We start from the raw sequence: 24,792 nt of genomic DNA on the forward strand, positions 1-24,792 counted from the left end.
GGCTTGGTCATTTCCTTGGATTGGCGTCAGGACTGTTTGCATCGGTGGGTTATAAGAGGGGAAGGATCCAGGCATACGAGCTCCTTGCTCTTACAAGGACGGAGGCTTTGGGCTGCCTGGACAGCAATCGAGCTTGGGCGCACTTCGGAGTCCAGGGTACTGGACCAAAATCAATAGAGCGCATGACGATACCTATCATTTTCTGGCGCGGACGGTTGACTTGGGCACTATTCGTTTTTCTCACCTTTCTCCTTCTCTGTCTTTTTATTGATTCTTCACTGCGAAGCATTGGAGGCCTGCAGCCTTTCCAACTTTCGCCTGTTCATCTTTTTCATATACTGTTCTCTCATCTTGCATTCTTTGTGACTTATTCGATGTAATATCTTTTGCACATGCTTTCGTTTCTCCCCCTTCATTACTGTGCTGGCCACATGTACCATCTAATCTGCCTTTTAGCAGTCATTTCTCACCCATCTCATACCCCTTGTGTGTATTACCTCCCTCGCTGTTATTGAACTTATTTATATCTTGCATTATTCCCCCTGTGGCCTAATAATATGTTGCGCATACCATTTGTAGTGGCAGTCCTAGTGGTAATCTGAAGAATTGGTGAATGAAATTCCTGCCTGATAATAAGACAGTACTCTAGCAAAGAGAAAAATAGATGTCATATTGCCAAGGTTGACATTAATTATCTAACTTGATCAACATTGTTGTGAGGGTGTCAATTGTTGTATGGCCTACATCTGAGATGGGGCACTCGCATGTATACCTCGTAGATCAAATTTTCAAAATTTTGCAGATTGCGGCACTTCCATTCTAGCGCTTTGCTTTAAAGTAGTCGACGATCTGAGATCATCACCACCTGATATTCCCCACACTGAATAACCCGTTTCAAATCCGAAGGAGCACGCCTGAAGAACACGTAAAGACAAAAGGAGGGGTGCTTTTTGGATGCCCCCCTCACTGCGCTACAAAGCAAAGCGGGACAACCTCCAGCGACAATGTCGCCACCAACACAGACTCCCCAAACAACACCAGGGCTAAACGTGATTGCCTTGATATCAGGCGGCAAAGACTCGCTCTACTCCATCCTGCACTGCATCAGAAACGGACACAAGGTGGTCGCTCTAGCGAATCTGTACCCGTCTACATCCAGACAGGCGGTCAGTACCGCCGCAAAGGACAGTCATGAAGATCCCAAGAAGGAAGAAGACGAAGAAGAAGAAGAAGACATCGACAGCTTCATGTACCAAACCATCGGACACAGCGTGATCCCGCTCTACGAAGCCGCCCTGGGCATCCCGCTCTACCGGGCCCCCATCACCGGCGACGCGGTCGACACCTCCCGTATCTACCGGCACAACGCCGCAGACCAAATGGCCGAGGAACCTGAGTCTGCGAACGAGGAAAACAAGCAGCATCGGCAAGACGAGACGGAGTCGCTTGTTCCCCTCCTGAGACGGATAAAAGCGGCTCATCCCGAAGCGAACGCCGTCTCGGCTGGTGCCATTTTGTCCACGTACCAGCGGACCAGGATTGAGAACGTCGCGTCGAGACTGGGGCTTGTGCCGCTTGCTTGGCTGTGGCAGTACCCACTGCTGCCTGCCCCTGCGGAGCGGAGCGCGCTCTCGGCGGTGTCGTCTGTGATGGGTGATGCGGGGTTACTGGAGGATATGGCTGCTTGTGGGTGTGAGGCGCGGATCATCAAGGTTGCTTCTGGGGGGTTGGATGAAAGATTTCTGTGGGAGGATGTGTCGTCGGCGGATGGGGCGTTGCGGAGACGTATTGTGAATGGGATGAGGCGGTTTGCTGCGCCGGGGGATCTGCGGGGCGCGGTGTTGGGGGAGGGTGGGGAGTATGAGAGTTTGGCGCTTGATGGGCCGGGGTTCCTTTGGAGATCGAGGATTGAGGTTTGCGAGACGGAGGTGCGGACGGGTGAGGGTGGCGTTGGGTACGTGAGGTTGAAAGGGGCGAGATGCGTGCCTAAGACGGCTATGGAGGGAGATGCAATCACACTGGAGTCGGTGAGACGGCCGATGCTGCTGGATGAGGCGTTTGCTCGAGTTCTGGAGGATGTGCAATCGGCTTCAGGAAGTTACGGAGGTGAAACGCTGGCTGGATCGATCAGCGCTGGGCGTATCAAGTGCGAGCCTCGTCAATTGAGGAACGGCGGGATATGGCACATTTGCAACATCACAGCGCCTGAGGCAGGCACTGAGGCAGCTGAACAGATGAAAGGCATTGCCGGGAAGATCAGGACGATACTGCAGTCTTCCACTAACGTACCTCGAGGGACGGAGGATATTGTCTTCGCTACAGTGCTGCTCCGCTCCATGGCCGATTTTGCATCGATGAACGACACTTACGTCTCGCTTTTTAAGAAACCTAACCCCCCGGCAAGAGCCACAGTGGCCTGCGGAGATGAGCTCCCTGAGGGCGTGAATGTCATGGTCTCATTCATTGTTGATTTGGGAGACAGAGATTCCCGGCAAGGCCTTCATGTCCAGTCTCGTTCGTACTGGGCACCGGCCAACATTGGGCCGTATTCGCAAGCCATGTCTATTCCTCTGCGAGGAGTCGAGCGTGTAGTATACATTGCAGGGCAGATCCCTCTAGAGCCGGCCTCTATGCAAATGGTCTGTGACAGCGCACCTACGGAGGAACGATCGTGGCTTTCGGACTACTCTCTACGGGCAGTGCTCTCTCTTCAGCACATGTGGAGGATCGGTGCAGCCATGCAGGTCGACTGGTGGCTTGGAGCAGTTGCGTTTATAACAGGTGCAGAAAACATCGCTGCTAAGGCTCGAGTAGCCTGGCACATCTGGGAGACCATGAACAGCCAAAGCGACGATGAATCGGTCGACGAAGAAGAGTCTATGTTCGATGTGTGGGACATCAAATACGGACGCAGGGCACAGGAGCAAACCACCAAGGCGACGGTCTCGGCCCCGATACCGAACTTCGAAGTGCTGCGATCGAGCGGAGCAACTCCTCCCTTCCTAGCCGTCCAGGTCGAAGAACTACCTCGCGCCAGTGATATTGAATGGCAAGGTCTGGGCTACCGCTGCGATGGACTGGAATTGAACGCAGAAGAAACAGACCAAGGACGCACCACCAGGACAGTCACAGAACAGAAAGCGGGCTACACTATTGTCGAAACCGACATGGAGAAGTCAGAAAGCGATCTGAAGTCAGCATTGCAGCAAATTCTAGCCGCCCACACGGTAACCTCAGCCTTAACGCACGCAGTGATCTATACCACGAAGGCGTTCCCCTTGGAATCCTGGCCAGGGGAAGTCGTCCCCTGCAAGTCAGTCTGGGGTCACAAGGGACGTAGGCTGGCAGCTGGTATTATTTTCCAGAGCCTTGAGTCATAGACGCCTTGGTCTATTGATGAAGTATGAATCGAAGAAATGACGTCTCACGAAAACATGCATACAACAACCACATGATGCCGTTGAGCGCCCTTGAAGGCTGATTGGGCATAATAATCCGAGATAAGCGTGATCAGACGTCAGTAGTAAGAAACGGTAATCTACGGCTGCGCCGCAATTTCGAACCTATCTTTGCCTCCCTAGAATGGTTGGGACAAACGCGTGGCGCACCAACAGCAGGCCTGGACCTAATCTGGCAGTTGACTGGATGTAACCGCTGACAGGGATTCGGACTCAACAAGGTAGAAAATTTGAACTAGCCACCGATCTCGTGGTACAATTTTCCCTCCTGTATGCTGGTGCTAGGTACTTTTCGAGTGGTGCTACTACTGAGACTAGTACCGTAAGGACATCGTCGAAGTCAAAAAGCATGTGATAGGCGAATAAATAGTAGCTCTTCCGCCTTCTGCGTCCAACGCGATAACAAGCGACAACCCTCCGCCTCGTTCGCTTCAGTCGCTACGAGCCAATCTTCTGTTCTGGCAATTGCGTGAGTGAAAAGAAGCGATACTCTGCTTCAATTGAGATGGCCCTTTTGATAATTTGATTTATAACAGTAACCTCCTCTCCCCGCTCCCAACCCGACATGACGTATTTGTTATTATAGACACCTTCCCGAATACAATTCATGGCGCCATGGCCTCCAAACTGAGCGAGGAAGAAGACGAACTTATTCCCGGCCGAAACGCCAGCGACTTCGAATTTCCTGCTGCTGATCCCCTCCGGCTATTATCTCGTTCACCCCATCCATACCACCGAAAGGGCCTGAAATCTGCCGACGCACCGTCGGTGTTGACAGACCACAGCGATCGACCGTCTCGGAACTTGTCACAATGGGCCAAGACCTCCAGCGATAGCGGGACAGAAGCCGACGATGAGAGTACGGGTATCTTAAAAGGCCTACCGGCCCCATCCCCGCGGCCACGCAAAGGGCTTCGATCTAGCTGGAACGGCGTGGACGATAGTGACTTATGGTATCCGACATTGCGAACGTGGCCATCATTCGCCCGGTCAACGTCGTCGCGAAGTTCGCGGAGGAGCTCAGGGGACGAAGCACAAGCCGAAGTACGCAAGCTGAGAGACAAGGCCCGCAGAAAGGTTCGAATTGAGGTGTTCCGGAGGCTTTCAGAGACTGCGTTGTTGCTCTCTGTAGGTGGTGTTGTCTTATGGCAGGACGACGCCAGAGCGTTTGCCCGGACGTGGAGAAAAGGTTTGTGACTGACCTTGTCTCGTGTCTGTGCTAAGTATGGCTTACTGATTTGGGACAGAGCTCCTTGCTCATACTCTCATTGTGACTGTCCTCTATGTGGTATATCCGCTACACCAGACACGACGCCTACGGTTCTCCAAACTATTTTCCTTCACAGTTCCATCGAAATTTGAGCCTGCTCCTCTCCTCTATCCGATCTTAATACCGATCTTCGTCTCGTTGTCGTTGTCACACCATAGACCTCCGTTAATACTACCCAACATCCTCCTCAGCCTCTCGTCGCTACCTGCCCCGGTCGTTCCTCTACGCGGTTTGGTTAATGGCCACAGCATTCCTCATTGGTTCATTACTTTGATACCCATATTGGTTTCGGAGCATTGGTCCATAGACAGCTCAACACCTGCACCTCTCTCTTTTCGTGCTCTGAATTCGGAGCTATTGACTCTTGTTTTTCCTTTGCACCAAGCATTGATACCCACTCTAGACTTCCTGTTGACTACTAGTATCCTTCCAGCGGAATTGCAGCTTCTGGCGACTGCTTTGATTAATTTGTTTCTATTTGCGGTCTCCCCACAAGCAAAGATACTCAAGGCACTCCTCTGGCTCGGTGGTCTCTGCCTCTTCGCCTCTTGTCGCCATGTCCTTCGGTGGGAGGTGGTTCTGGCAAGGATTCCCACCTGGAAATTCAGGCGATTCCCGAGGTCATCGCGGTCATCGCGGTCACCAAAGAATATTTTGAATTTGATCGACCACAAGGTCTGCCAGAGGCTGAGTCGGACCGCTTCGTCCGAAGATGCCATGTCGGATAGCGACTACTCACCAGGCCGTTTGCTCAAATCACGCAAGACTATGCAGGAAACTCGGAACAATGTCGCGATCAAAGAACCTATCTCCGCCGTGGACAAAGTGAGCACAGAGGAGATATTTGAGCGGCATACGACTGTCACACACCGCCGGCGGCACACCGTCTCAACTTTTGTGGAAGTTGTGCGCGCCGAGCGAGTCCGGACGACCCCTAGTGGCAGGCGGAAGCGATCAATGGCCCCTGGGCTCTCGTCATTCCTCACAATGACTGTACCGCAGGCTCAAGTACGCAAGTGGCTCTATGCTCTCTACGTGTACGCTGCCGTACTAGTTATAATCCTCGGCCCCATTCGAAAATACGTTGGTGAACAAGCATTAGGTGGAGAAGATCCGTTTGGATGGGCCCTTGGCTATCTGTTCGGTAATATATCGTGGTTCAGGTTCTGGGTTGTTATGTGGAATCTAGGCCACTGGATATCTCTACCGGCGCGCTTGGACGAGGAAGGCCTCGACGCTTATTGCTCGTTCGGCTGGGTTGAGCACCTTCGTCAAAGTACTTTTGGCGAAGCGAATACGCGTCTGATCATCACTGCTTATTGCATCCTTGTGCTTCTGACAGGTATGGTTGTCGTCTTCAAGCTCAGGTCCGTCGCGGAAGTAGACACAAGACGCAAAGTCTTTCACGGCATGATGGTGTTGATGTTCCTCCCGACGGTCTATGTCGATCCGGCATTCTGTGCTCTGGCTCTTGCATTAGTCTTGGTGGTCTTTCTCCTCCTAGACCTCTTCCGAGCCTCGCAACTTCCGCCGATATCCCGGCCATTGACGTATTTCCTGGCGCCCTACGTCGATGGTCGTGACCATCGGGGCCCCGTTATCATCTCTCATATCTTTCTTCTCATCGGATGCGCCATTCCTCTATGGCTCTCCCTGGCTGATGTCCCGCGGACGGGGGATAGTCCTTGGAGCGGATGGAATGTCAGCTCAAGGGAAGTCAGTATGGTCAGTGGTGTAATCTGCGTCGGCATGGGAGACGCAGCCGCCTCATTGATCGGCCGGCGATTCGGCCGGCGCAAGTGGTTCTGGGGAGGTGGAAAATCCATCGAGGGCAGCGTGGCCTTTGTCATCGCAGTCTTCTGTGGGCTTTTGTTCGGGAGCATCTGGCTCGCGGTAGGACAATGGCCCACGAACAGATTGGATGAGCCAGGGCAGTATTTTTCGCCGGTTACGGTTCTCAAAGCCATTCTGGCTGCTGGTGCGACCAGTGCTACCGAAGCGATTCTCACTGGATGCAATGATAATGTCGTTGTGCCGATTATACTCTGGTTGCTGGTCAGAGGGCTCGGTTTATGATTGATTACCTGAATCTCATCTGATCTTAAGCGATTCCTCCGGAAGAATGAGTTACAGGTCTGAACGTTCGCGTATTGTATCGTCCTCTCGATTTCCGTTGTCAGCAATTTGGCTTGCTGGAAGAGAGCACAAAGCAATCCAGTACTTGAAATGAGCTACAAGACCACTGGATATGAAACTACTGATGAATATGAATTTTCCTCTATTAATGTCATTAGGCATAATGCATGACCCATGATTTTGAAGCGCTTAGACGAGGCGCAATAGACAGCGTTTTCCTTTTTCTCAATCTACTTTAGAGAGATGTTTCTACTCCGAACGGACAAGTCTAGAATCATACACCAACAGAGAACCAGAGTTGAGCGAAGTCTGCCATCCATTCCAATGATGCAGTGGGTGCATCACAACCAAGTATGAGGTACTTAAAGCTGTCAGTTACTTCAGTAACTTTAAATTAAAATAGCAGATGAACAGTTGCGTAATCACGCATGAACCTGTAAGTTTACTGAGTCACTTGATTTACTACCTGTTCCAGTGCCTTCAAGTGCCCTGAATTAGGTACCGCAGTCTTGAAGTATCATTTGACTGAGTCATACTTGTGAGGGTACTTCGGGAAATCGAGTCACCTAAGACCATGACAGATGATACCTGCGAAAGATGTACAGGTAGGAATGACCTCTCTACCTAGAGCTAGAGCAATTACACTGTAAGGTACATGTAGCACCCATGAATCTAAATTTACCTGACTCGATATCAAGGGCGACGCAATCATGGAAATTGTAAGATTCGACAAGGAGCCATTCCGGCCTCAGGCCATTGTCGATCATGGATCTCCATGGTGGGGATCCAGGTAGGGAGCTATTTTACCTTAAGCGGTTTAGCCGCTTCTTGTCATTCGTCCCATCATCATCCCCGAGTCATCTCGATTGCTCATCTTCTTCATCATTTCCGTCCTTTCTTTTGTCAGATTGCATCATTTGTATCATTGTCATCACAAGCACTCATCTACTTACTCGGTCCCTAACAATAAGGCAGTTGTGTCCACGGGCGTGCTGCTGTTGTTACCTAAGTGAACCTAAGGGTACCCAAGCAAGTGCCCCAGCCAGCTTCATTGCCTCCTGCTTATCGCTGCATCATCTGCCTTGATTGGTCCTAATCATCTCCCATTCCGATGCCGCCCTTCTGACCGCCTTACCTAAGACTTCCCCCCCAGTCACATTACCTGACTTTTGCCTGAGCTTTATCTCCAAACATCTGTTATCGCTGGGTCACGCTCCTCCTACGCCTACTACTGCCTGCCTGAACTGTCGACTCTTCCCTCCCCATAGTTGACAGCCATTACGTTCCTTGGATCAAGCTGCTTCCTACCTATCTTTCTACTAGCCGATCTCGCAGCTATTTTTTGCCCTTTGACTTGAACGCCTCTGACTCTTTCACGAATACTCATTAGCTCTGTACCTTGGAGCTTTCCTTATCAAACAACCATTGTCCTTTTGCCGCCTATCTACTGTGCAGCTCCTCTGCGGCCTCACCGCTTTGTTGCCTCTGCATCTTTGGCTTCAACTGTCTCGATCCAGAACGCGGCGATAACTTGATTATTATAAAGAGAACTTTTGGTTTTGTACGGATCTCAAACGACCGGCTCAGCCTTTTCCGCCACAGTTCCACGGCTCCCAGCTCACCCTCCTGTTTCTTCCTCCCATACTTGTCTCCCGACGGTTCCATCTCTGCCTATTCACTCCAGCCTTCCCGGTTCACTGGCAGATTAGACCTCATCTATTACTCCCCTGATGGGCCCCCATCATCCGTCGACGTTACTGCTGCTGCTGAGGTAGTCGTGTAGTTGACGGGACGTGTTTGGTTGCTGCAGACTATGACATCTACTCACCACTCGAGGAGGTCGAGGGAGACCCCTCAACCCGAGATGTCTATCGGTCGCTACACAAGGCTGGATGAGATCGGCCGAGGGAGCTTTGCTACGGTTTACCAGGGAGTTCATACTGTGAGTTTTGCTGGATTTAGTCTTATTACTCCCTACCTTTCGTCTTCCTCTTGGTGATGATAATGCCTTCTTGATCCATAGGCATCTCTTGCTAACCAGCTTGGACAATCTACCAGAAAACACGCACGTATGTCGCCATAAAGTCGGTCAACCTCTCGAAGTTGAATAAGAAGTTGAAGGACAACTTATCTTCTGAAATTCATATCCTCAAAGGCCTCTACCATCCACACATCGTTGCACTAATCGATTGCCATGAAACCACCTCCCACATTCATCTAGTGATGGAATACTGCGCTCTGGGCGACCTGTCCCTATTCATTAAGCGTCGAGATACTCTTGGAGATCATAGGTACACACGGGATATGATCGCCAAGTATCCGAATCCTCCCGGTGGCGCCCTCAACGAAGTTGTTGTCCGGCATTTCCTCAAGCAACTGGCGAGCGCCCTGAAGTTTCTTCGCGACCGGAACCTCATTCATCGCGATATCAAGCCACAAAACCTCCTGCTTTGTCCTTCGCCCTCGTCCTATCGCAGTGGCGTCACTCAAGTAGTTCCATTCAAAGGCAGCGAAGATTCCTTTAACCCTGCAACCGGGCTCGAGTCACTACCTCTTCTCAAGATTGCGGACTTTGGATTCGCTCGATCACTTCCTGCTACGTCACTGGCGGAAACATTATGTGGTTCGCCCTTATATATGGCCCCCGAGATCCTCCGGTACGAAAAGTATGACGCCAAAGCTGACCTCTGGTCCGTGGGCACGGTGCTGTACGAGATGGTCGTAGGCAAGCCTCCTTTCAGAGCGACAAATCATGTGGAACTGCTTCGCAAGATCGAGAAAGGAGAGGATAGGATCAAATTTCCCGAGGAGAACCCGGCATCTGATGAAATCAAGGCGCTCATTCGGGCTCTTTTGAAGAGAAATCCCGTTGAGAGATTAAACTTTCCCGACTTCTTTGAAAATGGCGTGATCACGAGTCCTATTCCTGGCTTAGTGGCCGACGATCAGCCATCGATACCCCGGGACCCCCCTGCTGATCCAGAAACAGCAGAATCAACGCCGAGACCCGATTCTCGATCCGGAGCCATTGTGCCAGGCGGTACGGAGCGCGAAAGAGAGGTTTCGTATTTGCCAAAAGGGGATACTGGCCTTACACAGCGGCCCCCTTCTCAAAACCAGAGATTTGGCACTCCCCCGACTACAACACATATGCGCCGAATAGGAAGCGGGGACAGGCCTCCATCTACTCCCAAAGAGTTAACGCCACCGATGACTTACCCTCAAAGACCTAGTGCTGTCAGTCATGCAACTGCCCCAGGACGACAAGAACTTGTTGATCGCAATGCTGCATTTACAGCCATGGAACGACAGAGAGGTCGGAATACATTTTCTGAAGGTTCCCCGCAGACGGACAGACAGGCGGACAAATTGAGAGAAGAAAGAGAACGGGCAGCACAAGATGTTGCTTTCGAGAGGGACTATGTCGTTGTAGAGAAGCGTGCGGTGGAAGTGAACGCTTTTGCAGACGAGTTGGCGCATAGCCCCCGCATTCAGGGCGGCATTTCAAGAGGTGCGCAGACGGGTGCCTTGTCCCGTCGATCGACAGTACACGGCCCAACGCCATTGAACCCATCACCACCTCAAGCTACTGTCGGCAAGGCCATGCAGGTCCTTTCAGGACGTTCTCGTGCTGATTCAATGCACAACCGTCAGAGCTCATATGAGCGTCGATACGGGCAGAGTCCCACCTCTGCAACGTCTGCCATTTCGAAGGCGCTCAATATGGCTAGTGGACGCTTGTTTGGCATGGGATTTTCCCCGCCTCTGGCCATTACGAAGGGGGGACGGTCGCCTCCTCTCGCTTACAATCCATTTCCTGCATATCCCGCGCATGGCAGCTTGATGATTGGAGACGGGGCGAAGAATAATGTGGCTCTGGATGAGGATACAAAGACTGTCCAAATTCTGGAAGAATGTGCTACTCGCAGTGACGTCGTATACGGATTTGCTGAGGTCAAATATAAGCAGCTCGTTCCCCTTGCGCCGTCGGTCCAGACCGATCCATCATCCAAAGGCAATCTGGCCGGAGAGAGGGAGAATCCTGACTCGGCTGATGGAGGTCTCACGGTAGATGCTATTGTGACATTGTCGGAGGAAGCCTTGGTTCTTTATGTCAAAGCACTCTCTTTACTGGCGAAATCGATGGACATAGCAGGAGCCTGGTGGGCGCGGAAGAATCGAGGAGATGGTTTTGGGGATTCAGCCATGAGCAGAGCCGATGGGGCGAGTACACTTGCTGGAACCCGCATCAACAATGTCGTTCAGTGGGTGCGAAACCGATTCAACGAAGTGCTAGAGAAGGGAGAATTCGTCCGTCTCAAGCTAATCGAGGCACAAAAGCGGTTGCCACCTGACCATCCTAGCCATCCGGACAACCACTCGGTTGGCTCTTCGCTGGGATCAGGTGCATCTGTAGACGTTGTTGTGAGCCCCGGCGTCTCCGCAGAGAAGCTTATGTATGACCGTGCACTGGAAATGAGTCGCACGGCGGCCATTAACGAGCTCACTGGCGAGGATCTGTCTGGTTGCGAAATAGCGTACGTGACGGCCATTCGAATGCTGGAAGCCGTACTGGAGAATGGCGAAGTACCGCGATTTGGGCAAGGCAAAGACGACACGTCCAAGGATAGTGACAAAATTGTGCTTGATGCGGTACAGGCTGAAGAACGGCAAGTGGTGATAAAGCGTGAGTCGCTCCCCGCCGAGCAGGAAACCAACTAGTGCTGACGATCCATGCAGTTGTCTCCAGCATCCGGAGTCGGCTGGCAGCTCTTCGCAAGAAGCTGGCAATTCTTGCGAAACGAGCACCGACACCCTCTGCTAATGTTCCCAGCAAGATGGCCCCATTAAATCCGGTCTCCGTGGGTGCAACACCGCCGAAGTAAGCGTGGGGCCTCCATGGAGTATTTCCACCCCGACTTATTCCTTGTGCTCAGAATGCTCCACATGAAGGGATTCTGACCCTTCAGCTGCATTATGTCTTTGATGCGACATGTGTTCGATGACCGCTCTACCTATTGCCTATCGGCTTGCCGCAGGCTTTCTTCCTTTTCTTTGGCCGTATTTTCTTATTCGTTTCCACTGGGACCCTAGTTCCCAAGTGCATTTGATTATCGATCGATCGAGGCTCAACTTTACTGCCTCGGATCCAATATTCCTTGACCAGTCTATATCCATTTCGCTTTTTTTCATTTACAGGCTGAGCCTTCCGGCGTTGAAGTTTTTGACGGATATACGCAGATTGTCAAGACCACTTGGGATGATTCATGGCTGCGAGTAATCGATTTGGGAGTCCAGGGTGCATGATCATGGTATTGATTCGGGGCGAACTAATTATTACCAGTCCGACGAACTTTACATTTCTGTACATAAAGAATCAGACAAAAATTACCTATCTTCCTACTGGGATTGATTATGATTTCAAGCATTGATTTCGGTGCTCTTGTCTTGTATGAGCGGCGGATGGAATTTTGAACAATGGCGGTTTAGTTGCAATTAGTGTGATGCTACGTACTGACAGTCTAGACGGAGCTGGCGAGCTTCCAGAAGTGACGAAAATTGCGTGATCGATTTCTATGTGTCATGGCCACTGGCTTCTACGATTCAACGAGCTGCTGAGGGTGCTCTTGGTGGAGACTCCCAACTCCTGGTTCCGCTGCGTCCAGGAAATTTTTTTTTTTTTTTCCGACTCCATTGGCGGTTTGGCACCATCCGCCGACCACATGGCGAATGTCTCAGTCAGTGCAACATGCATCTTGATTGATATCATTCTTTTCTATTTTTCTTTGACTTGACTCTATTTCTCCCTTTTCTTCTGTAGTCCTTTTAATCATTCTTGTTGCATATTTCCCTTTTTTCTTTTCGTGTCTTCGTTGGACTGGAATATGAAGTATTGACGGCGACTCGGCATCCCGAACTATACCTCCGATTGATGCCCGCAAGCATTTTCACTCTTTATTTTTTGAGCTCTCTTTTCTGACAAGGTATCTGCTCCGCTGACAGGCATTGGCAATTGCATCATATTTAGACCCAGCACATCATCATCTTTAATCCATATCTTGCCATCGCTAACCGCCCTTGACCGCATAGTGCCTACTTGCTCCTGCATTGAAATTGAGCTGCTCCCGTGCTCAAGGAGCCAGAAAAACAGACCCTTCGAAGTAGGCATTTTTACACGAGCTATACCATGAGCGACCCGGTAACAGAGTCGATTTATCAGAAAGGCGCCATGCCTGAGGACAAGCCGTTCAGCGAAACCCCACGGAGGGCGGACGGAGTCTCCCAGCTGTGTATGTCCTGCTCTATGTTCGCTGCTTAAGGGAGATATCGGCGCTGATGTTTCTATCCAGACGAGGGCAATGTTTTTGATGCGACACCAGACGACCGTCGACAGATCGGCGTCGTCAGTGCGTCTTTCCTGATCTTCAACCGTGTCATCGGTACAGGTATCTTTGCCACTCCGGCAACGATCTTGGGATTGTGTGGTAGTGTTGGTCTGTCGCTCTTCATGTGGGTTGCGGGTACTGCCATCGCCATGGCGGGTACCGCGGTGTATTTGGAGTGGGGTACTGCTATTCCGAAGTATGTTCCCCCTGCGCGTATGTGGATTTCACCATACTCATCATGACTACTAGGAACGGTGGCGAGAAGAATTACCTCGAATACGTCTACAGAAAACCCAAGTTCCTGGCTACGGCCATGTTTGCTGCGTACGCTGTCTTGCTGGGCTGGGCCGCGAGCAACAGTGTCGTGTTTGGCGAGTATATCCTCAATGCTGCCGATGTGGAGGTCAATCGGTGGAATCAGCGCGGTATTGGATTGGCTTGCGTTACTGCTGCCTTCCTCATCCACGCTCTTGCTGTGAAATGGGGTCTTCGTCTCCAGAACTTGCTTGGTGTGATCAAGCTGGTCATTATCCTGTTTGTCATTGTTGCTGGCTGGGTGGCGCTGGCCGGTCATACCAAGGCTGAGACGCCTCATAACTTTAAGAATGCTTTTGAGGGCACAACTGGCAGCGGTTATGGTATTGTCATGGCTTTGTACAACGTCATCTGGTCGTTTATCGGATACTCCAACGCCAACTATGTGAGTCATTCGCAGTCGTGACTTATCTTTTCGACCGGTATTCTGACTGCAAGACAGGCTCTGAGCGAGACGAGGAATCCTGTACGCACGCTGAAGATCGCGGCGCCGATCGCTATCGGATCTGTGGGCATCCTCTACATGCTGTGCAATATCGCCTACTTTGCTGCCGTGTCCAAGGAAGATATGCTCTCTTCGGGCCAAACGGTGGCAGCGAAATTCTTCGGGAACATGTTCGGTGCTCGTGCTGAGAAGGTGATGTCGGTCTTCGTGGCATTGTCGGCTTTTGGAAATGTGTTGTCCGTGATCTTCTCTCAAGGACGAAGTATGTTCAAGTTCGTTGCCTGTGGTGTCGTCTCAAGTACTAACACGGTCGGCAGTTGTCCAAGAACTTGGTCGTGAGGGTGTTTTGCCCTTCTCGAGGCTTTGGGCGAGTAACAAGCCGTTCCACTCGCCAGCTGCCGGTCTGTTTGAGCACTGGGTCGTTTCGGTCATCATTATGCTGGCTCCCCCGCCGGGTGATGCGTACAATTTCCTGCTCAAGTGAGTCCGTCCATGCATCATTTCAGCTGAGGCGCTGCTAATCCGTCAAAAGCCTGATCTCCTATCCTCTATCCATTGTGAACGTCTTCGTGTCCGGCGGTCTTATCTATATCTACCTCACACGTTCAACACGCTTTCCTGACTGGGCTCCCGGGATCCGCGCGACCCTCCCAGTCACCATATTCTTCTTCCTATCCAACATATACCTGGTCATTGCACCATACATTCCGCCCTCGGAGGGACAGAGTGTTTACGAAGAACTTCCCTACTACCTTCACTGTGTCGTGGCGCTCGGCATCTTTGCCTTGGGCGCGATATACTATGTGGTGTGGGCGATTCTGATGCCACGCTTTGGTCGCTACATGCTGGTCAAAGAAACCGTGGTTGACGCTGATGGCTGGTCCAGAAGCGTTTTCACCCGGCTGCCGCTCGCGGAAGCTGAGCGAGTTTGATCTCGCTTTTGAGTTTCTCTTGTCAGCCAAGCGGCGTCAGATGAGATTCTCCGGTTACGACGACATGATTCAACATCTTGCCTTCATGGCATAATTTTAATGTGTATAAAGGGAGGAACTGGATACCCTGGCATATCTTCGGAGTTTGGAGGCATTTATAGACAGCATTCAACAAGCATCTTGATTTTTGTTGCACAAAATACATTTACATATTTCACGAGTACCCAGTAGAGAGTACTGTAAAAGAATTTCCTGGCCAATGAAGATAGTGCTCAAAAATCTATCTAAGGATGCCTCTTGTCCCAGTCCTCTATGGAAGCCCATCCACGAGATTTGCATAATTTGCTGTCATGAACCCCTCAAACTGACTGGAGAACCGTCTTGCAAGTAATGCCACATGGGCATAGGAAAAGGCATCTGCCACAGTGTACTCCTCAAAAGGAAGCCTGGCATATGCCGTTTTGACTTGCGTAAAGAATGATGAGGAGGAAAGAATAAGGTGCGAAAGATTCAAAAGGAAAAGAAAACATGTCACGTGATAAGCTATGTCTAATATAGGCTTAGCGTACTTGCAAGCTTTGACTGCCTTGACGCCTTAAGCTGTGGTGCTAAAGCGGTGAGGGTATTTGTGTGTAATGTACTGAATAGCGTAAGTTATGAGCCCATTATGAACGGTTTGTTTTCACCGCCTGCCATTCCGGACCAGACATCATCGTTTTCTTCCGGGGTTGATGCCGATTGTAGCCAGTTCTACAGATCGGTCTCTACCACTATTCACCATCCGCGGTTCTTCGACTTCATTGTGCTTGTTGTCATCCTGATCAATTGACTCTCCTCCTCCCTCTCCCACCGCTTTTCTTCCTCTCTCCCTCTTTCCTCTCTGTTTCTTCGACCGGCGGGGTTCATGCGTCGATTCTCCTCTGCGCGGTTACCGCTGGTTCTGAACTCAGCAAGGCCACCGCTTTCCTCACCCTCTTCAAAGCCCCTCCTCCTTCTCTCTCGATCGTCCTCTCTCTTCTCCTCCTCCCCATCAACGTCCGTCAATCGAATCGCCCCCCGTCGTTTTCCTCTTTCCCAAGTTGCCAAACGCTACTGCTCCTATCGAAGGATGTGCATGTCCCGCCGTGCTGACGTGCCTTCGGGCTCGACCAACGTCACCCATGGTCGTGAGGTCTTGCCTACCAACGTCAAGCCGGTGCACTATGACCTTACTCTTGAACCAAATTTCGAGAAGTTCACCTATGACGGGACCGTGATTATTGAGTAGGTTTTCTGTTCGAGATGTTTGCCTGCTACGGCGGTTCGGGACACTGATGCTACGTATAGCCTCGAGGTTGCCGAAGATACGACCTCCATCTCCCTCAATACCAATGAGATTGATATTCAGAAAGCCGTCGTCTCGTCTCAGGGCTCCGTTGTCACATCGAGCCCCGATGTCTCAATCAACAAGGACAACCAGACGGCTACGATCAAGTTTGCCGAAACCATCCCCGCTGGATCCTCGGCGCAATTGAAGCTCACCTTCACTGGCATTCTCAACGACAACATGGCTGGCTTCTACCGTTCGTCGTATAAGCTTGCCAATGGGGAGACCAAGTACATCGCCTCGACCCAGATGGAACCTACCGATGCCCGCAGGGCTTTCCCTTGTTTCGACGAGCCCGCACTCAAAGCCAAGTTTACGGTCACGTTGATTGCTGATAAGAGCATGACTTGCCTAAGCAACATGGACGTCGCTTCCGAGACCGAAGTCCAGGGAGGTGCCAAGAAGGCTGTCAAGTTCAACACCACTCCCCTGATGTCGACATACCTTGTTGCTTTCATCGTTGGCCATCTGAAGCACATCGAGACCAAGGATTTCCGTGTCCCTATCCGTGTCTATGCAACTCCAGATCAGGACATCGAGCATGGCCGCTTCTCCCTAGATCTTGCCGCGAGGACTTTGGCCTTCTACGAAAAGGCATTTGATAGCGAGTTCCCGCTGCCCAAAATGGACATGGTAGCTGTGCCTGACTTCAGTGCTGGAGCAATGGAAAACTGGGGTCTGGTCACCTACCGTATTGTCGATCTCTTGTTGGACGAGAAGGCTAGCGGTGCCTCTCGTAAGGAGCGCATTGCAGAGACCGTTCAACATGAGCTGGCGCATCAGTGGTTCGGAAACCTGGTGACCATGGATTTCTGGGACGGCTTGTGGCTCAACGAGGGATTTGCTACTTGGATGTCGTGGTACTCCTGCAACGCGTTCTACCCGGAGTGGAAGGTCTGGCAGACGTATGTCATCGACAATTTGCAGAGCGCGCTTTCTCTAGACTCTCTGCGCAGCAGCCACCCCATTGAGGTGCCTGTGAAACGGGCAGATGAGATCAATCAGATTTTCGACGCCATCTCCTACTCGAAGGGCTCTTCCGTCCTCCGCATGATTTCCAAATACCTTGGAGAAGATGTGTTCCTCCAGGGTGTACGTAACTACATTAAGAAGCACGCATACGGCAACACTCAAACCGGTGACCTGTGGTCCGCCCTTGCTGACGCCAGTGGCAAGCCGGTGGAGAACGTGATGGACATCTGGACCAAGAACGTTGGTTTCCCCGTCGTCTCTGTGACGGAAAATCCCAGCGCTTCTTCCATCAAGCTGAAGCAAAACCGTTTCCTGCGCACCGGCGATGTGCGTCCCGAAGAAGACACAACACTGTACCCCGTCATGTTGGGCTTGCGTACCAAGCAGGGCATTGATGAGAACACAATGCTCACTGAACGTGAGGGTGAATTCAAGGTTCCCGACCTTGACTTTTACAAGCTGAATGCTGATCATTCCGCCATTTACCGCACTTCCTACCCACCCGAGCGGCTCAGCAAGCTGGGAGAAGCAGCCAAGAAGGGACTTTTGACCGTTGAGGATCGTGCAGGGATGATTGCAGATGCTGGTGCTCTGGCTGCGTCTGGTTATCAGAGCACTTCTGGTCTGCTGTCCCTCCTGAAGGGCTTCGATAGTGAAGCTGAGTTCGTCGTCTGGAACGAGATCCTGACCCGTGTCGGTACCCTGAGAGCCGCCTGGATATTCGAGAACAGCCAGACAAAGGATGCTCTCAAGGCCTTCCAGCGCTCACTTGTCAGCAGCAAGGCACAGGAGCTCGGCTGGGAATTCTCTGACAAGGACGGCCATATCCTGCAACAGTTCAAGGCTCTTATGTTCGGTAGCGCAGGAATGGCCGAAGACCCTGTTGTCGTCAAGGCCGCTCAGGACATGTTCCAGCGATTTGCTGGTGGTGACCTGAGTGCCATCCACCCTAACATCCGCGGTAGTGTCTTCTCCATCGTCCTCAAACACGGCGGAGAGAAGGAATACAATGTCGTACTGGACCGTTTCCGCAACGCTCCTACCTCTGATGAGAAGACAACCGCGCTGCGCTGCCTCGGTTCTGCCGAAGATCCCGCTCTGATTCAGCGTACTCTGGGCCTGGCCAGCAGTGATGAGGTTAAGAACCAGGATATCTACATGCCTCTCGGAGGACTCCGTGGCTCGCCTGCTGCCATTGAAGCCCGTTGGGACTGGATGAAGACGAACTGGGACGCCCTTTACAAGCGTCTGCCCCCTGCACTTGGTATGCTGGGCACAGTTGTTCAGCTCTGCACTGCGAGCTTCTGCACCGAGGAGCAGTTGAAGGATGTGCAGACATTCTTTGAGAACAAGGATACCAAGGTGAGTTTCGGCGCCTGTCAGTTTCAAGGGATATATGGCTAATTGACTATCTAGGGCTATGATCGTGCGGTTTCGCAGAGTCTGGATGCTATCCGGGCCAAGGTCCAATGGCTGAAGCGTGACCGCGCTGACGTTGAGTCTTGGCTGAAGTCGAACGGCTACCTCAGGGATGAGAAGTTGTAAAGATAACGGATATAGACCAAAAGTTTAGAGTTGTTACAAAACCAGACTTAATCTTCTGAGAGATCTCGCTGTGCAGCTTTGTGAAATCCCGAGTTACGATGCGTACATTGGAAGAGCGAGGAGCATGGGATCTTAATACAAATACAGGCGACCAAGAGTAGCGCATGAAAATGAGGCATGTGCTTCTTACAGGTGTGTATTCCACCACAAGTCCTAAGGTTTGATATCTTCGACCCTGAAGGGCCAGAATGCACTTGGAGCACCATAAGAATGTCTCTTCGCTGAGCATATAGGTACGTTTGTCATAAGGGTATACAGCATGATGGGTCTATGTTATTCTACTGCCACCCACTTTTATTCCCAAATCCTGAACTATCGTCGCTCTTTTTCGCAAATCCCCGGTTAGGCTTGGACTGGGCGGCTTCGTGCTTGCGCAGTTCTTCGGGGACGCGGGAAATGGGCGACTTCATGAGCATCTGCTTGAGGTCGTACCTGTAGAAGTAGAAAAGTCAGTATACCATATCCTCTAGATGATTCTGAGACGGGAAGAAAGGGGAGGGGAAGTTGACATACATGACGTCGGCATCCTCGTTGCCGAGGAAAGTGATAGCCACACCGCTCTTACCGGCACGACCGGTACGACCGATACGATGCGTGTAGCTCTCGATGGAGTTGGCCATGTTGAAGTTGACGACGAGACTGACGTCGGGGACGTCGATACCACGACCTGCGAGATCGGTGGCGACAAGGACGTCCGTCGAGCCGTTGCGCACGGAGGCAAGCGCGGCTTCACGCTGTTCCTGGGTCTTGCTTCCGTGCAGGGTAACGGAGGAGAAGCCCATTTGTTTGATCTCACGGGCGATGGCGTCGCAGTTGCGCTTGATGTTGACGAAGACGATGATTGGGGGCCGGAACTCGCCCGAGGAGAGGATGTCGGCGAGCCGCTTCTTGCGCTTGTCTTCGCCGGCGATCATCTCAACGCGCTGCTCGACGGTGTCGACCGCTTCGCCGGCGCTGCCGATCGTCACGATGGCGGGCCGGCGGAGGTATTTGCGGGCGATGCGCTCGACGGCCGAGGGCATGGTGGCTGTGTACATCATTGTCTGGCGGTAGCGGTGGCTTCTCATGGCGGCGGAGTTCTCAGCTTCTTCCGTGTCGGGCTTCTCGTTGGTGACGGGGAGGGCGTCGAGGATTTTGTTGACGGGCTCTTCGAAGCCGAGATCGATCATCCGGTCGGCTTCGTCCATGATGACGTAGCAGCACTGGCTGAGCACGAGGAGACGGCGCTCGATACAGTCGACTAGACGGCCGGGCGTGGCGATGATGATCTCCGCGCCGTTTCGGAGACTGTATGCTTGTTCTTCGAAGGAGTGACCACCGACGATACTGACCACGTTGAACCCGAGCGGTTGTGTGAACTTCCTGGCTTCGATCTCGATTTGCTGTGCTAGTTCTCGGGTAGGAGCTAGGACGATGGCGTACGGACCGTCGTTCTTCCTCCATTCGAATTCGTCAATCCGGGGCAGCTCCGAGATGTATACCAGCAGCGGAAGCAAGAATGACGCGGTTTTACCCGAACCTGTAACGGCAACACCAATAAGGTCTCGTGATTGCAGAGCGATAGGGATGGCAGCTCTCTGAATCGGTGTGGGCTCCTTGTAGCCAACCTGGTCCACAAGCTCCAGGAGCCGCTTGGGAAGGCCAGATTCCTCCCATGACCGCATGGGATTCGGCACACTGCCGCCCTTGGTACTGATGTTGAAATCTTCTTTGAAGATACGCCAGTCCCTCTCGCGCATGTGCTCCAACTTCTTCTCGCTCCAGTGCTTGTCGAGCTGGTTCCGCGTACTCTCCTCCCTTCGTCTCCGCTCCATCTCCAATATCTCTCGGGCTCGGATGCTTCCAGCTTCCCGATCGCGGTCTTCCAGAGCCCTGGCATACTTCTGCGCTAATGTATCGGCCACATCGTCTCCGAAGCCAGCCAACCGGCCACGCCCGTAGAAGTTGGCCTCATGCCGCTGCTGATACAACGGGTTATAATCCCCGCTCGTATCTTCCTCCGCGTTCCACTCGAAATTGAACTTCCGATCAGTCGTCCTCTTGCGCTTCTTCTTCGCTGAGAAACTCGACGTCTTCTCCGTTCCCATGTACTTCTGCTTGATCAAGGCAGCTTGGGCCGCCGCCTCGTCCTCCTCCGCCTGGCGCTTGCTGTCTCCTTTCCCATCCGTTAGACTGAACGACATAGGTTTCGGCGGAGGCGGCGGCGACATGTCGTAATTCTTGTTGCGCATCGCGGCGGGACCAGTCGGGACTTCTGAGTTTCGCATCGCTCGGGGACCGGTGGGTATCGATCTTTCATCGCCGTTGGGAGTCTCGGAGTAAACTGACGGTGATTGCGTCCCGCTTCGGTCTGTACCGTTGGTGGATGGTTCCGATTTGAATCGTCGCCCTGCTTCCACCTCCTTGGCGCGCTTCTCTAGAGCAATCCGCTCGCGCTCAGCTTTGGACAAGAATTTCGGCTGCGCAGTAAGTCAGAGTATCAGCTATTGTGTTCAGTGCGTAGTTCGCAAATTCGGAGGAAAGCCTACCTTGGCTGCTGCCGCATCTGCCTCCCTCTTCTTCCGTACAAGTTCCTCAACGCTCAACGGCGTCGCTGCTGGGCGTTTCGCGCCCCACCCTACCTTCTTCTTCTTCTCAGGCGGCGGAGCTGGGGGAGCATCTTCCGGCGGTGGTGGCGGCACGGAAGTGTCTGGGGGCGGAGGAGGGGCGGCGGAATCTTCTGGGGGAGGGGGAGGTGGTGTAGGAGGTTTTTCTAATGGCTCAGGAAGGGGTCGGGTAACAGACGCACCCGGGGAGCCGTTTGAAATGATGCCATCCATGGTGGTTTGCGGGGAACTATGTCGCAAGTAGCGGTTGCGGACCCTTTGATAAGTGAAGCGTATCTCGAATTTCTACGGAAAGGCATAGAAGCTCGACGCGCAGTCACGTGATCCATCTATATTACCAGTGTAAAGGAAACCAGCAAAGGAGTACATGAAGTCTCAGTGGCATTGCGACCTAGAATTAGAGTACACGATCGAAAAAGAAATGTCCAAATCCATAATTCCACCCAATCAGCTGGCATGATATCATTTGAGAAGTAGGCGGAGAAGCAGAGAGTCCGCCGAGATGTTGACGAACCTCTGCATTTGGTGCGACAGAACCGCTATTGCTGTTGCTGTTGCAAAAAGCGAGCACGGAAGTAGTTGTTCTACATGGGAGATGGCTCCTACCGGAGACGAAAGAGAAAAACCTGAGGAAGCCATTTACCTTATCGGTAGGGGACGGGCTGAGACGGGTACTGACCCATGGCAGCAGTCAGCCAGTGTCTATTGCTGAGATCACACATGCCAACTAAGCACTTACACCACCATTGACCGGAGTCTGTTGATAGTAAGGATATGGGCTGGTTTGAGGAGCGGCGGCGGCGGCAGCAACCGTTGGGTCCACAACAGATGCCACAGGTGCCGCCTGACTGCCGTTCTGCGGGGCTTGCACTGCGCCTCCAGTCTTGGTATGAGCCACAGAGGCAGGACCATGGACCTCGCGATCAAGAGTCATGTACTCCTTCGCCGCGTCCTTGGTTCCTCGTTCAAGCAAGTAGACCATATAGATCTGAACGAGGTCCCTCACGACGTCGGGCGAAAGGGCACTCTTAGAACGAATGTCATCAACCACCTGCTTGATGCGTTCGTATTGGACGTTCTCAGTAGCAGCACTCGTGGGCTGGTCTAACTCAAACATGAGATAGCTGTTCCAGAATGGACGGCTGTCCAGGTAGTACTGCTGATTCTTCTGGAAGACTTGACGCGCATCCTCGGCTGAGCCCTTAATCTTCCACAGGAGGCGAGCCCACTCGGCAACAAGCGCAGCCTTGGTAGCCAGGTCGCACTGAGGTGAATCCAACTGATTCTTGTATACTTCAATCGCAGCCTCAAGGCCACCATGACGACGACACATGTTCGCCAAGGAGATAATAGTCTCCACATGGTTTGGTAGGGTGGCAAGTATCGCATCGTGGATATCCTTAGCAACGTCCACCCGGCCGCTCATTTCTTCGAAATATGCGTATTGAAGGCGCGTGGCGGGGTTTGCAATTGGAACATAGAAGCAGCTTGCACGTTGATAGATATTCCGCACCTCTTCCTCCTTGCCAGGCTGGGCAGACATCCATCTAGCATAGCGTTGCCAGAACTCGTCGTAATGAGCGCATGTCACGAGACACCGCTCGTATAAGAACTGAATTCGAGGATATGATCCCTCTGCCTCTTCGAAATCCAGATACTTCTTCCAGTTGGTTAGCTGACCCTCGTCCAGCTCTGTAACATGGAAATATGGGCGCTTAATCTCCGACTCGTAGGTCCATCGCTTGGTAGTCTCTGTCTGTGTCTTTGAGAAGATTTCAAGGTGGTAAGCGTCGACACGGAGCCGGAGATCCCTCTCGATTTCTGCTTCTGCCTTTGCGCCCGGGGGTATCTGGCCAGCGGCTGCTTCAAGCTCGGCGCGGAATTGAGACAAAGTCTCCACAGGCGCCAATTCTGATAACGGACGAGTTTGCGCAAGCTGGCGATATCTTTCGAAGTACCGAGCATATTGATGCATTGGAATGTGGATAACGCGACCAAGAATGGCAAAAATCTTTTCAGGAGCTTCGACTCGTTCTTCGAATTCGATATATTTATCCCAGAAGGGATGCGCCAGGAAATCTAACCCAACGCTGCTCGCTCCTCGCTCGAACAACCTGGAGAAAAGTATGTTAGCACCAACAACTAGCACATTGTTTGAGCAGAAATGGGATAGAGGAGGGTATACGGAAAGGGGGGATGGCAAGGATGGCAAACATCAGTTTTTAACTAATCAGTGCGTGAGCCCAAATAATTCAACGAGTAGGATGATCAGACTGAGGGAAGAATTCTCCTTCCCCCTCCCTGGCGCATCGTGCGCGCAAGAAGCAGTCTCCGAACAGAGTTACTGGTCTTGGTGTCCGTGCAAAAAAGTGGTGCTTGAGGTCAAATCAATTTCACCAAGGGAAAGGATACAGCCTGAAAAAGCCAAGGGTGAGAAGTAAACTTCAGTTGAACCTGGGTAAGGCGACAATCTCACCCATCATCAAGGGATTTGTTGCCAGTGAAATCTTGCATCATGCGTATTCGGCACCACGATAAGGTCCGCGCTGTGTCGGTAACGGTTACAGGGAAGGAAAGGAAACCAGCTATAGTATACTTACTCTCGAATGATGTCGGGATCATGGGAAGTCTCCCCCTTGAAGGAGCAGTAGTTGGTCCATAGATCAACGGAAGACGAGATGCTAGCAACTCCCCTTTCATAGACCTAGGAACCAGAAGTTAGCACCGAACATGCGCGGTAGAGAGAGAGCCTTCATACCATGTCCGCTGCTTCTGTACCAGTGATGGAGAACTCCAGGTCGGCATATTTCTTCCAGTATCCGAACAACAAGGGAAATTTGGCCAAGAACCGATCGTAGACGTTCCTGACAGTTGTTATGGCCTGCGGATTGGAGTTGCGATTGATTCCACCCTCCAGCGCCTCGGCAGCGCGAACAAGCTTCTCCCACGTCTCGAAGTTGTCAGGGTCATCGGCCTGAGAAATACATCTGTTAGCTACAATACTTGCGCTTCGCAACTAGCATGTGTAAATCAGGATCATACAAGTTCGGTCTCAAGCTTTCTCAACTCGGCGTTCTCCTCCTCGGAACCTCCATAGTTGTAGTCCGCCATAATGGCAATCACTCAAAGGTGCAAGCAGCGCGAGGACAAGCGAGAAGGAGTGATATGCGATAAATGGAGAGACTTGAGAAAGAGAAAATGCAATGAATGGAGGAGACAAAGACTCCTGAATAACACAAGTAAGACGGTTGCGGGAGAGACGCAGAGTTCCGCCTGGATAGGTAGAACTTCAGCAAGTTGA

General features: G+C 52.0%; 7 protein-coding genes across 7 annotated transcripts, besides 1 other annotated feature; 5 read left to right on the forward strand and 2 right to left on the reverse strand.

The window, feature by feature from the left end:
• Nucleotides 1-1,004: 1,004 nt before the first annotated feature.
• NFIA_107100 (diphthine--ammonia ligase family protein) lies at nucleotides 1,005-3,380 on the forward strand (the record flags this gene model as incomplete). Its single annotated transcript, XM_001267115.1, has 1 exon — nucleotides 1,005-3,380. The coding sequence occupies one exon, from the start codon at nucleotides 1,005-1,007 to the stop codon at nucleotides 3,378-3,380; it is 2,376 nt and encodes a 791-aa protein (XP_001267116.1).
• Nucleotides 1,203-1,234: a microsatellite.
• Nucleotides 3,381-4,073: 693 nt separating the features above from the next.
• Nucleotides 4,074-6,804, forward strand: NFIA_107110 (putative phosphatidate cytidylyltransferase; the record flags this gene model as incomplete). The annotated part of the gene is made up of 2 exons (XM_001267116.1): nucleotides 4,074-4,647; nucleotides 4,706-6,804. 2 exons carry the CDS (start codon nucleotides 4,074-4,076, stop codon nucleotides 6,802-6,804), a joined length of 2,673 nt encoding a protein of 890 aa, XP_001267117.1.
• A 1,924-nt stretch (nucleotides 6,805-8,728) lies between these two features.
• Nucleotides 8,729-11,750, forward strand: atg1 (serine/threonine protein kinase ATG1; the record flags this gene model as incomplete). The annotated part of the gene is made up of 3 exons (XM_001267117.1): nucleotides 8,729-8,806; nucleotides 8,923-11,551; nucleotides 11,605-11,750. The coding sequence occupies 3 exons, from the start codon at nucleotides 8,729-8,731 to the stop codon at nucleotides 11,748-11,750; spliced, it is 2,853 nt and encodes a 950-aa protein (XP_001267118.1).
• Nucleotides 11,751-13,051: 1,301 nt separating this feature from the next.
• NFIA_107130 (high affinity methionine permease) lies at nucleotides 13,052-14,942 on the forward strand (the record flags this gene model as incomplete). The annotated part of the gene is made up of 6 exons (XM_001267118.1): nucleotides 13,052-13,154; nucleotides 13,215-13,446; nucleotides 13,500-13,950; nucleotides 14,008-14,272; nucleotides 14,328-14,490; nucleotides 14,543-14,942. 6 exons carry the CDS (start codon nucleotides 13,052-13,054, stop codon nucleotides 14,940-14,942), a joined length of 1,614 nt encoding a protein of 537 aa, XP_001267119.1.
• Nucleotides 14,943-16,050: 1,108 nt separating this feature from the next.
• Nucleotides 16,051-18,825, forward strand: NFIA_107140 (M1 family metallopeptidase; the record flags this gene model as incomplete). The annotated part of the gene is made up of 3 exons (XM_001267119.1): nucleotides 16,051-16,205; nucleotides 16,269-18,642; nucleotides 18,697-18,825. The coding sequence occupies 3 exons, from the start codon at nucleotides 16,051-16,053 to the stop codon at nucleotides 18,823-18,825; spliced, it is 2,658 nt and encodes an 885-aa protein (XP_001267120.1).
• A 338-nt stretch (nucleotides 18,826-19,163) lies between these two features.
• prp28 (mRNA splicing protein PRP28) lies at nucleotides 19,164-21,704 on the reverse strand (the record flags this gene model as incomplete). The annotated part of the gene is made up of 3 exons (XM_001267120.1): nucleotides 19,164-19,317; nucleotides 19,399-21,344; nucleotides 21,414-21,704. The coding sequence occupies 3 exons, from the start codon at nucleotides 21,702-21,704 to the stop codon at nucleotides 19,164-19,166; spliced, it is 2,391 nt and encodes a 796-aa protein (XP_001267121.1).
• Nucleotides 21,705-22,218: 514 nt separating this feature from the next.
• On the reverse strand, nucleotides 22,219-24,602 carry NFIA_107160 (putative mRNA splicing protein (Prp39); the record flags this gene model as incomplete). The annotated part of the gene is made up of 4 exons (XM_001267121.1): nucleotides 22,219-23,605; nucleotides 24,092-24,195; nucleotides 24,250-24,465; nucleotides 24,534-24,602. 4 exons carry the CDS (start codon nucleotides 24,600-24,602, stop codon nucleotides 22,219-22,221), a joined length of 1,776 nt encoding a protein of 591 aa, XP_001267122.1.
• Between the last annotated feature and the right edge of the window lie 190 nt (nucleotides 24,603-24,792).

This window comes from Aspergillus fischeri, genomic scaffold (assembly GCF_000149645.3).
Source record: "Aspergillus fischeri NRRL 181 1099437636245 genomic scaffold, whole genome shotgun sequence".
Lineage (NCBI taxonomy): Eukaryota > Fungi > Ascomycota > Eurotiomycetes > Eurotiales > Aspergillaceae > Aspergillus > Aspergillus fischeri.